A 12,155-nucleotide genomic window follows, 5' to 3' on the forward strand; every position below is an offset into this window, starting at 1 on the left:
GGGCAAAGTCCTTCTCATTTTGGAGAAGAGGATCTTCTCAAAGTGAAGTTTAGTTCTCCCAAATAGACTCTGCCTTAATACACACACTGCTACTGGACTGCTGCTGCTGGCACTCTTAGAGTTCAAAAGCTAGGAGGAACCTATAGCTGGGCTGTCAACTGAAGCTTTCCTTTCCCCCTCTGTTTGAACGAGAATTTACAAGTCACAAGTGAGTATAACAGCAAAAGGATAGGCCAGGGATGAGGGCCAAGCTGCCTTGGTGGGTGTCAGTTAAAAGTTGTGCCACAGCTCTGACAATGGACAGGTTATCTATTCTGCATTAAAAAAAGGAAGTTGGTTTAAAATACTAAGTTACTCCACACTCTCTCCAATTTAGCAACAGTTCACAAGAGGGATATAAACAGTAACTGAACCAGTCACTCGTGCTGCTCTGAACCAGAAGCAGAAGACCAGAGCCGGCTGAAACTGTGGTGAGAGATGAAAGGCTGGCAGCCTGGCTTGCTGTGACAGTTCTCAGGATTTGAATGTCAGCATCAGCAACTACACCTGTCTCTTCCCTGTGATCTGAGAAAGGAACTCACTTTTAGTCAAGCTCCAGGTCTCCCACAGCACCAAATCCAGTTGATCCTTCTTTTTCCTTTGTGCTTGGCGCAGAGGAACAGCAGCTTGGTTTGGCAGGTAGAGCTAAAACAGTTTTGCTAAGAGCAGAGGAAGCCAGATATGTCATCTGGGAATCACAACATTCAGCTTCCTTCCTCTCCATTTTCCCCATGTGGGAGCCCAGTAGTCAAGAGGCTAAGATCTTCCGGGAGGCAGTCACGTCCACCTGTTTCACCCCCAGGGGCACATTCTCCTTGTTTTCCGACCCAGGCTGCTGAGGCCGCTTGTGGAAGTAGCAGGCTCGGCACACGGAATGGTACTTGTCTGCTCCTCCAATCACTTCAACCTGGCAAGGAAATTGGGAGGGTCACTCTGCAGAGCTCAATTCCCCTGGGGAGATCCCTCTAGGCTAGCAAGACTGGCAAGGGGGAGCTACTGAAGCACTTTCTATTCCAATGCAACTCACCTCCCTCTCTGCTCCCAACCTCTTTGTATAGGAGGCTTCTCGGTAGCACTCCATGCACACAGCGTTCAGCTTCACCACGCTCTCAGCCAGTGGCACCAGATTCAGGATGTTTCCAAAAGCCTGTGACAAGACAGCAGGAACAGGGCTGTTGGACAGATTTTGTGAGAATCCCAACGCAGCTGCTGCACTGAAAATAAGCATTTTACCTTTCTCTGGAAAGTCCCATCAAGAGCAGCAACAATGACAGTTTTCCCAGCATTGGCCATCAACTCACAGAACTCCACAATGTCTGGGAACTAGAGGAGGTACAGAAACAGTGTCAGGAGGAAGAAAGCGTAGCACCCTCCTCAGTATCCATCAGCACAGGGCACAAAGAAAACCAGAGCCATGTCACCTATCTGTGAAACGGACTCCAGCCCCAGGGAAGAGCTTGATCATGCAAGCCTAGTCCAAGCAGGATCAAAGTGCCCTGGGGTAATTTCTCCCCACCACCCCATTAGAGGATTTGGTCCTTTGTCTGCATCTTGCAGAGCTCCCCTGAACCTGCCCTGGCCATGCACTTACAAACTGGCCCTCATCGATGCCAATGACGGCAGAGCCCAGTGCCTCCTGGTACACATCATTGAGGAGACAGGCAGGCAGGGCCTCCATGGTGCTCCTGTAGGGTAGAGAGGAGACAATGAGCCTGGCTGCCCAGCTGCCAAGCCTGCTGGGCTGGGTCCTCCTGCCCCGGGGACTCACCTGTCGTGTGTGCAGACACCAATGGTGCCATACCGTATGTCCTTGGCATACTTCACCAGCAAGCACTGGTACTGAGCGAGCTGGAAGCGCCGCACCCGCCGCATGAGCTCCGTGCTGCAAGAGATGGGTGTCAGCTGGCCCCAGGCACCTTGCCACTCTCTGCCCCCCTACCCTGGCCCCGGACCTACCTCTTCCCAGAGAACATGGGGCCGAAGATCACCTGGGGGAGAACCACGAAGTCAACGAGCAGAGCACCGTTTCTAGAGGCACAGCACCAGCAGCTTCCTGGGTGCTGGCCTGGCCACCACCCTGCCCAGTAGTGGCACAGCTCTGCTGCGGCTCTGGGAGCCTTGGAACAGTGCTTGGAGCCGGTGTGGCCCCCAGAGCCTGCATCCTGGCCATGCCATCGTCCCGGTCATCCCCTTACCCCGGTACTGTCCCAGCCCCTCCATTCTCGCTGCTCCTTGCCTGCCTCGATACATGCCATCCCCTCTACCCCCACTGCATCCCCCGGTACTCGCCCAACCCCTCCATCCACCGATACCGTCCTAGACCCTCCATTCTCACGTTCTCGCTGTCTCCCTTGGTAGCCGTCCGGTCTCTCCATCCCCATGTCCCCTCATGACACCAACCCAACCCTTCCATTCCTACTGCCACCCCGACCCCGGTACCAGCCCGCCACCTACAACCCCACTTCCACCTCCGGTATCCGCCGCTCCAGTACCTGTATCTGCCCACGGGGGCGGCTGGGCGAGCCGGGATGGACGCCGGGCACCGTCAGGCAGTTCATGGTTCACGAACGGATGGATGAATGGATGTACTGACTGCCCGCGCGCGCCTCTCTTCCCCGCGCCGACCAATCCGGGGAAGCCTCACACCCACGTGCCACCGCGCCAGCCAGTCGGAGGATGGTTGGCGCCACCGCGCTGCAGCACCGGCCAATGGAGGCGCAGGCGCCAAAATTCTTATTTCTCTCCGCCCGCCCGCGCTGCTTTCCCGGCGTACACCTCTCCGTCATCACCCGGTCAGGCGCCCGGTGTCCCGGCTCGCCCCCACCCCGTTGTCAGCCAATGGCAGGGGGACGGCCCCGCCCCGCTGGCTCTGGCCCCGCCCTTGGCTCGTGTACCCGGCCCCACCTCTCGGGCTGCCAATGGGAACGGGACGGCCCCGCCCCGCTGGCTCTGGCCCCGCCCCCAGGCGGGCAGGGGTCGCGGGGCTGGAAGCGGGGCTGGTACTGGGATTGCGGTCCGGACCGGGACCAGCTGCAGCATGGGGGAGTGGCGGGACATGACCGCGGAGGTAGGGCCCGCGGGGCAGGCAGTGCGCGGTTTTTACCCGGGCCGGGGGGCAGGAGGTCTCTCCTGGTGCCCGCCGCCCCTGCGGAGCTGCCCCGCGCCGCAGCCTCCGTGCATCCCCCGCAGGCGCTGGAGGATCAGTACTCCCCCAGCCGCTGGTCCTCCCGCCTGGGCAGGGAGACTATTATCCAAGCCCACATCGCGACGATGGCGGCAGGTGAGGGGTTGGTAGTCCCGGGGCGGGAGGCACCGGGAGCGGGGCTCCTTCTCGATGTTCTGGCCCTCGCCTATGGGCCGTGCCCCAGGCTCCGTGTCTGTCCTCCCGCAGCAACTCAGCGGGCCCGGGCCAGCGTGCAGACCGCACTGCACGTCCCCTACGGCGACGGGGACAGGGAGAAGCTGGACGTCTACTTTCCCCCGGACCCTTCTGAAAGTAGGTTACAAGCAGGCAGGGGCGATCGGGGGACCATGCCCCCTGCTTACCCGGCCTGTACCACGCAGCATTCCCGGTCCTGGTCTACATCCATGGTGGATACTGGCAGTGCCTGAGGTGAGGCAGGCTGTGGTGAGTGGGTTTCCCTAGGATGGGACCCCTCAGCCTGCTCTTACCATCTCCCATCTCTGGACACCCCAACTTGTTCTGGTCACCCTGGGTCTGACCTGACTGGCCCTAGGAGACCCTGACTCTGCAGCCCAGTTACTTCTGTTTCCCCCAGTAAAGAGGAGTCAGGATTCGCAGCCCCCCCACTGGTGTCACAGGGTGTGGGAGTGGTGGCAGTGGGCTACGACATAGCCCCCAAAGGTAAGTGGTGCCCAGTGGAGGCTGTGGCTGCCCACACCAGTCTGGCACCCTGCCAACTCTGCTCTCTGCCCAGGCCACATGGATGCCATGGTGCTGCAGGTTCGGCGCAGCATCGCTTTCCTGGTGGAACGGTACTCCAGGATCAGGTGGGCCCTGCGCCACTTCCAGGTCACCCCACCCCACCATCATGGCCACTGCCAGGCCTTCATGGCAGAGTGTGCCCCTGTCACTCTCTTGGTGGTTTGGTGCCCAGAGGTGGCTCTGGCAGCACCAGGAGGGGGCAGATGAGCCCTGCACTGTGGCAAGGGCTTTGTTGGTGAGTGCTGGGCAGTGTCACTTGTCAAGGCAGTGACAAGGTGCTGCCTTGTCACTGCGTGAGGCATCAGTCATCACACTGAGAAATGGGCCCAAGCTGCTGCATGTGGGTTGTGGTACTTGTGGTTGTGTCACCTCCTCCATGCAGAGCAGGGTGTCCTCAGGCTGCAGGTGCCATAGGGTTGCTCCTGGCGCTGGCTCATGGCTTCCTCTCTCCAGAGGTGTTTACCTATGTGGACATTCAGCAGGGGCCCACTTGGCAGCCATGGTGTTGTCCACAGACTGGACAGAATATGGAGTGGTGCCAGATATCAAAGGTAATGTTGATGTGTCCAGAAGTGGTGTGTGCCTCTGTGATGAGAGAAATAAATTGCCCCAACCAACTGCAGCCCACAGGCTCTGGGAGTGCAGCTCTCTGGGCTCCTGGACAAGCTGCTCCCCGAACTGTCCTCGCTGAGGCCTGGGGACATTGGTGTAAGGAGAGTTCCTGGCCACAGGGCCCTTCCCATGCCTGCTCCTCTGCCTGTAGGAGCTGTGCTGGTGAGCGGTGTGTATGACCTGGAGCCCCTCCTGCACACCTACGTGAACGATGAGCTGAACATGAGCAGGTGAGGCCACACACTGCAGGGGTGGCCACCAGGGAAGGGCACAGACAGGCTGTGAATGCCAGTGGCTCTGCTGCCCACTCTGCCCCTGCCTGCACTGCAGGGCACCACGTGGCCCTGTGCCCTCTGCCTGGCTGGTGCACATCACTGAGTACATGAGCAGACACCCTCTCCAAGCAAGGGGCTCTGTCATCTGCCACTCTGGTATCTGCTGCAGGGAGGTCGCCCAGAGGAACAGCCCCATGCAGTGCATTGCTCCAGCAGCATCTGTGGCTGTGACCTGTGAGGTGCTGGTGGCTGTGGCCCAGCAAGACTCCCCAGAGTTCCGCAGGCAGTCACAGGAGTATGGCCAGGTGAGCTCTGGGCAGCATCTGCCCAGCTCCGTGGGGATGGTCCTGCAGAGGGCCTGCTCACACCTGATAAGCTGGGATGAAGAGCTCATGTACCATATCAGAGCAGTATTTCTGCTGCTCTTGTCTTCAGCAGCTCAGAGGGGGGCAATAGTCCTTGTCAAGCTGTCATTCCTGCCACCCTGTCCAGGGCAGATTGGTGTTAGGGTCCCTTCTGCCAGCACTGCTCTCCACAGGCCCTGCGTGCAGCTGGCTGGTCTGTCTCTATGCTGGATCTCGCTGGTGTGGATCACTTTGACATCATTGAGAGGCTATCAGAGGAGAGCTACATCCTCACACAGGTAGAGGAAGAGCTCCCATCCTCCCTTCACTCTGAGCACAGCAGAGACTGGCAAGCAGCCTAAAAGGGCTGTGCTGAGGCTTCCCCTGAGTACTAGGCTGGGTGCAGGGCTGAAGCAGTGTGACTGGTTGTCATCTCTAGGGGTGGAGGAGTGGGGCCAGGCAATCCTGGCTTACAGGGCTTGTGTCCTGCTGCCAGGTGATTCTGAACATGATTTCAAGAGCTTGATGGCACATCAGGAACAAACTAAGGAGTGAACCACAACCCTGCGTGACAGCAGCAAGCAGCCTGTGTGGACCCTGCCCTGGATGCTGCAAGGGTCAGAGTCTCCTCCGGACACCCTTTGTGCTCCCTCCCCATGCTCCATCCAGCCTGCAGCCAGGTGGGGAGCTCAGACCAGCAGAACACCAGTTACCACCGATTCTCACCTGGGCTGGCATCCTTTTGCTGGGTGTTTCTTGCCCATCTGGAGTGCACAGGCCTGACAGGCTCTCTCTGGGTGACAAAGTTTGATCCCTTGGCTTTTTAAAGTGCCTATTGCCAATGCAAATTGAAACGGGAATAACTGCTGCCTGGGTGTCACTGGAGCTGGGGCTGTGTTAAGCTGGTGAGCACCTGTCCTGCATGGAGTTCTTGTCCTGTGGTTGGGCTTTTCCAAGGAAACACACCAGAGCCTGGCCTGGCTCTTTGCACAGGCAAAGCTGGGGGCATCCAGATGCAGAATGTGATGGGCTCAGCAGACAGGGGAGACTGGAAAGCCTGGCTGCTGGGAGGCTGTGGCATGAGGACAGAACAGAAGCCTTTGGGGATGAAGGTGATAGAGCAGCACACAGGGGAGCTGTTTGTGCCAGGCTGGGCTTGGGCCCCAGGGACAGTCCCTACCATATATGAACTTAAGAGATGCTTCCATATCCTTTGGAGCACTTAATGTGCCTTAATGAGGATCTCTGGGCTGTTATGATGTTCCTGGGGCAGTTGGGAACACATTTGGGAAAAACACCCTGCACAGGCACATCACTGCCAGAATGTGTTTATTTGGTGTACTGACATGACCATCTCTTTGGATCTGTGTCCCTGCTGCAGCATCCTTGCACGTGTGTGGTGCACATGGGCCAGACACAGCGTGTGGCCTTTGAGGAGAGGGGTGTCTGGCTCTGCTTTTGGGTGCTGTCTGCAGACCTGAGTTACAGAAGCAGAGTCTGTAGAGGACTAGAGGATGTGTTTGTTGGGTGAATAGTGAGGCAAGGATGCCACCTCTGAGGGGTCTGAGATGCATGAAATGTGCTGTGAGATGTGGACTCTCTTCTCTCCCTCTGGGCATGTTTCCAAAGGTGCTCCTGCTGCAGGGGTGAGATGGGATCTCCTTGGGACTGGACTTACACTGGTTTTGCAGGGCTGACAGTTGGAAACATGCCTGAATGCCCTTTGCTGCTGGCTGCCAGGACAGGACTGGGACAGCTGCCCCGGAGTGCAGCAGCACATGAAGGCATCTGCCTAAGTGCTGGGGTTGGGAGGATGCTCAGGCTCCCCCTCTTCTTGGAGAGGGGTGCAGGCCCATGGCCAGCTCCTCCTGGCACTTCCTGGCAACAAACTCCAGCTTGTTCCTTGCAAGCTCTGTGTCGTGGGCTGAGATGTCACGGTGCCAGACAGCACGCAGAGTGTGTGCTGACCAGGGGAACATCAGGACGCTGACGGCCTGGCTGGTCTCAGCCAACTCCTCCTCACTGACTGCCTGCAAGTGCTGGCAGAACTCTGCAGGGGATGGCCAACTTCCTGTGATGCTGACCATCACGATGTTTGTCTCCACTGCTGCGAGGTTGACTGACAAGAGAGGCAAGTTCAGCTCCTGGATGCCTGGGGGGAAACAAAAGCTGTAGGCTGAGAGGAGGCACTGCCCAAGCTCTACCCTGGGTCCCAGCTGGAGATGGAGGGGCCTTTTCCCTTCAGGGTCACTAGCCACTGTTGTGTCAGGCATAGCATCATCCTGGTACCCCAGGAGCTTTCTCACCTGACTGGAGATCCAGCACAGCTGCCTGGTGCTCATACTGCTGTTTCCAATGAACTGGTTAAGGGTGAACCCAGCCAGCGGGTGGTGGGTGCAAGGCTGGACCCACCCCAGCTCTGGGCAGGGCACGAGCCAGCTGTGCAGCAGTGCATGGAAGTGGCACTAGACTGCAGGTGCAGGTAGCTCCTGACATGCTGAGGGGCCCCAAGATACCTTCAGCAAAGCGTCGGGCATTGTTGTGGTCTCTGTGCAGTGTCTCCTCCGCCTGCTCCAGCCCGAGGCGGGCAGCGGCTGCCAGCATGCCAGCCTGCCGCATGCCCCCGCCCAGCAGCTTCCGCACGCGCCAGGCCTCAGCGATGAACTCTCTGCCTCCAGCCAGCACTGCACCAGCTGGGGCACCCAGGCCCTGCAGAGCCATCACATCAGTGACCCAAGTTACTCTGGGAGGCTGCTCTGCCTTTGACTCTCCCAGAGACATGCCCAGGGATGCCCCAGCCTGCAAAGTGGGTACTCAACCTGATGCCCCCAAACACGGGTGAGGCCCCACCTTGTGCCATCCCAGGGACCCATCCCCAGATGAGCACACCTTGGAGAAGCACAGGGACATGGAGTCACAGTGCTGGGCAATTCGAGCTGGCTCCACATCCTGGGCCACCGCTGCATTCATCAGCCGTGCTCCATCCATGTGCACCCGCAGCCCGTAGCGGTCAGCAAGCCCCCGGACCTGGGAAGGGGCAGAGGAGCAGAGGCTGGGAGAGACCCTGGGGCAGCCAGCACCAATATGAGCTATGTGCAGAGCTCCTCAGCACAGACATGATGTCCCCATGGCAGCATCCTGCCTGGTCTGTCTGCCTAAGCCTGGCCACTGTCTGTGGGCTCCTACCTGCTGGAGGTAGGCAAGGGGCAGTGCCCGGCCCCCAGCCGAGCTGTGTGTGTTCTCCAGGCAGACAAGTTCAGGGCGTGGGTGGTACCGGCTGCCGTGGGCCTCGCAGATGGACAGCTCCAGATGGTTCAGGTCAAAGGTGCCATCAGGCAGGTCTGGCAGTGCCTGAGAGTGGACCCCAGCGACCTGCTTCCCAGGCAGGGCAGAGAGCAGAGCTGAAGGGGATAGTGACAGTGCACGGGTGATGGTGGCAGTGCACAGGGGAGGGTGGCAGTGTACAGGAGTCCCAGCCCTCTGGCCCAGGAGGGGTGATTGGAGGAATGCTGCAGCTGCAGCCCAGCAAGGGATTCCCAGCAGCCAGCGGAGGGCAGCAGCAAGCCGCCCTCCTACTCCTGCCTTCGCTGCTGGTGCCACCGGGCACACCGGGCACACCCAGCCCAGGCCAGAGCCTGCCTGCCGGCAGCACCCACCTGTGCAGCCCCACCATGCTCATAGAGGTGCAGGTGACTGTCCTGGCCCAGGAACATCTGAGATCCCCTGCGCTGGCAGTGGCACATCACTATGAGGGAGATGGTCAGTGAGGGAGGGGGCACTGCAGATGGCACCCAGCAGGCAGTGCCTATGAGAGGGCAAGGAGGTTCATCCGGGCAGGGGTCTGGCACACAAAGGCTGCGCATGTGGCACAGAGCAGGGGGTGCCTGCTCTGTCCGCAGGGTGCTGGGGCTGTCAGATTAGGGCTGCATGCAGTGGCTGAAGGCTGTGGGGAGCCCGGCCTCCCCTCCATGGTGCATGCAGACGGCCAAGGGCTGGCGCAGGCCCCACTCCCACACAGGGCAAAGCAGACCCCTGCTCACAGGAAGGCAGCGGAGCAAAGCAGGTAAAGACTGTTGTAGGGGCATTTGGTCAGCAGCAGCATGAAGCAGGGAGCAGCTCCAGGGGTCATGCTGGATAGAGATTTGAGGTGGAGGGGGCTGAGGAGATGCACGGCCCTCCCCTATGGCAGCAGAAACAGGGCTCTCCTTGGCACCCCAGGGAGGAATAGGGCTGCTCTTGCTTGCTGCACCTTCCATGGGGTGGGGGCACAGATCTCTCCTCTGGTCACAACCCAGGCACAGCCCCAGGCACTCACCAGCAATGAGATTTGCCATCGTGACAGTGGGCACAAAAAGAGCCTCCTCCATCCCCAGGATCCCTGCGGCCAGGTGCTGCAGCTCTGCAGGGGGGGAAGCACAGGGTGCTTGGGGGAGCTACACGTGCTGGGTGAGCCCCGACAGGAGGGGGTCAGGACTCCCACAGGTCCATGCTGCCGCCCCCAGCTTCTCCCAGCCCTCCCCGGCCCCGGGGAAGCCCCATTCTGGGCTCCGCATCACGGCTGACACCCGGGCTTGGGGGACTGCAGGCAGGGACTCCGCCGCGGAGGACGGGCGGCCTTCGGTCTCTGCTGGTCCCTGCGCCACGGGGGCCTCGTCCCCGCCGCCCACCATTGACCGTCGGGTCCTCCCCGTAGTCGTCATCGCCCACGGCCGCGCAGGCCATGGCGCGGCGCATTCCCGCGCAGGGCCGGGTCACCGTGTCGCTCCGTAGATCCACGGTGTGCCGGGGGATCCCGGCGGGGCGGAGAGGGCCCCCTAGTTGCACTGCCCGAGCCACCGCCCGCCGCAGCGCAATCGCTACTCCCCGCGCCGTCCGCATCGCCGGTCTCGCCGGTCCCGCCCCGCAGCGGAAGCTCCCGGGGGCAGGGGCGGGCGGGGGCGGGATCTCCCGGACCCGGCCTGGCCCCCGGGGCAGGCGGGGCCGGTGCTGGACTTGTGGGGCCGGCCAGGGACGGGAAGAAGGTTCCTGCGTGGGCACGGAGCACATGCAAATGTTATCCCCCGCAGCGTGTTCCCCGCAGACCCTCCTTGTCCCTCCAGCCCTCGCCTCTGCCTGGCGTCTGCTGCACCCCCTGCACTCTCCACCCCCAGCATGGGTGCAGGGGAACACGGGTGGGTGCTGCCCCAGGCTCCACGGTCCTCCCACTGCCCCTCGCTTTGCCAGGAGTGTCTATCCCTGGTGTCATGCCAGAATGCTTCCCAGCATGATGTCGCCTGTGCCCACACAGCCCTGGCTCCGTGAAAGTCCTGGGGCCTTTCTGCAAGCCCACCGCACCACGTGCTGACCAGCAGTGGCTCCCACCACGCTGCTCCTGCTGCAGACAGGGACAGCGCAGGGTGACCTTGCTGTTGGGCATTGGCTCTAGCTTCTGGCTGCGTCTGCTCTGGAAGGAGCTGGCCCGCCATCCTGTGGCATTGTCAGCAGGCATGTATCAGCTATGGGCAGCTCCACAGCCCTTGGCACTCTCTGCCTGCACTGAGGAGGGGCCCCACTGGCATCTGGCAGAAATCCTTACTGCTACCAGAGACGGGGGGAACGTGCCCATGCAGCTAGACTGTTTTCCCACCCCCCCCGTCCCCGTCACACACACCTTCTCCTCACTGGGCTGGATCAGCTGGAGGCTGATGATGCTGGATCTGCTCAATGGGGCAGATCCAGCCCATGGCCACAGGGCAACATGACCCTTTGTGCTGCAGGCAGGATGGGGGGCACAACTGCAGAACCTGTTCTAGCAATTGCAGGAGAGGCAGAGGAGCAAGTGTGTACAGATGCCCCCTTTGCCTCAGGGCCAGCTAGTTCCCGCCAGCCTTCCTGGTGCACCACCTCATGCCACAGCCTCCCAGAGTGCCCCAGTCCAGCTGCCTGCATGTAGCCCCTGCTGTGCTGCTGCCCTCTTCCTCCATGTACTACATGCCACCACACACCCTCCCCACCACCTGAGAGCCCCCTGCAGCTACCCCAGCTGGCTGCTCACACTCTGCCTGTGCCTCTGCCTGCACCCCTGTCTGTGGGGCCTCCTCACCACCTCCCACCGCAGCCTGTGCTGTCAGCCCCGCAGATGAGTGAGCCATAAACAGTCCTTCATGGAGACGTTTTTCACACGCAGGGCCACATGTTAACAGTTTTTCTTTATTTACTGCCTCCATTTCCTCTTTGTTCCAGGAACTTGTCCTCCAACTTCAAGCTGCTCGTGATTAGGCAAAAAGGCCTCTAATCTTCCCGATCTGATTTACCGTCACTGAGAGCAGACGCTTCCCGTTACTGGCCCTGGACCTGGGAGCATGGACAGCAGAGCTCTACCGGCTGCTGAGCCCAGCAGAGCCTCTCCAAAGCTGCCCCGCTGCACGCTCTGCCTTCCCAGCAGCTTCCTCTTCCAGTAAGCGCTGGCCAGCCCAGCCCTTAACAGCACAGGTGAAGGGCTGGGAGGGAAATGCAGCCATGGGGCCCTGGGTTGGGGACCCCACAGTGCCCAGGGCAGCTACCCCAAGGCAAACCAGGCTCTGGAGTAATTTTCTCCACTTTCTTGGGAAGGGCCAGCTGGCTGCAGCATTCCTTGGCTGTGGCCTCCCCAGCCGCTCACCAATCTGTGCCCACTGCTCTGGCAGGGGTGGATGGTGGTTTTGGGTGCCCTGCGGGCCACCAGGCTGGCTGCAGCATGGGGAGAACACCCATCCTGGCCACAACTGTCATCTCAGACCCTGCAAGCACTGGTTTTGGAGAGCTGGGGGGGCTGCCTGAGATCTCTGCTCTGTGCAACCTCCTTCACCAGCCTGGGCAGGGCCTGGGGTCTGCAGCCATGCAGGGAGGGGGTCCTTCACTGGGAGCTGGCCACATCCTTCACCAGACCTTGCAGCATGGCCAGACTTCTCCAAGGACCCT

At 60.5% G+C, this 12,155-nt stretch overlaps 2 protein-coding genes across 2 annotated transcripts; one reads left to right on the forward strand and one right to left on the reverse strand.

Moving 5' to 3' along the window:
• Positions 1-787: 787 nt before the first annotated feature.
• Positions 788-2,597, reverse strand: TK1 (thymidine kinase 1). The gene is made up of 7 exons (XM_054393978.1): positions 2,532-2,597; positions 1,996-2,027; positions 1,808-1,921; positions 1,631-1,724; positions 1,273-1,362; positions 1,067-1,186; positions 788-946 (listed from the first exon to the last, which is right to left on the reverse strand). Exons 1-7 carry the CDS (start codon positions 2,595-2,597, stop codon positions 788-790), a joined length of 675 nt encoding a protein of 224 aa, XP_054249953.1.
• Positions 2,598-3,076: 479 nt separating this feature from the next.
• Positions 3,077-11,474, forward strand: AFMID (arylformamidase). The gene is made up of 11 exons (XM_054393899.1): positions 3,077-3,106; positions 3,229-3,319; positions 3,431-3,535; positions 3,604-3,652; positions 3,819-3,904; positions 3,978-4,050; positions 4,439-4,536; positions 4,749-4,827; positions 5,042-5,177; positions 5,411-5,515; positions 11,439-11,474. The coding sequence occupies exons 1-11, from the start codon at positions 3,077-3,079 to the stop codon at positions 11,472-11,474; spliced, it is 888 nt and encodes a 295-aa protein (XP_054249874.1).
• Positions 11,475-12,155: the final 681 nt, after the last annotated feature.

This window comes from Indicator indicator, chromosome 29 (genome assembly GCF_027791375.1).
Source record: "Indicator indicator isolate 239-I01 chromosome 29, UM_Iind_1.1, whole genome shotgun sequence".
Lineage (NCBI taxonomy): Eukaryota > Metazoa > Chordata > Aves > Piciformes > Indicatoridae > Indicator > Indicator indicator.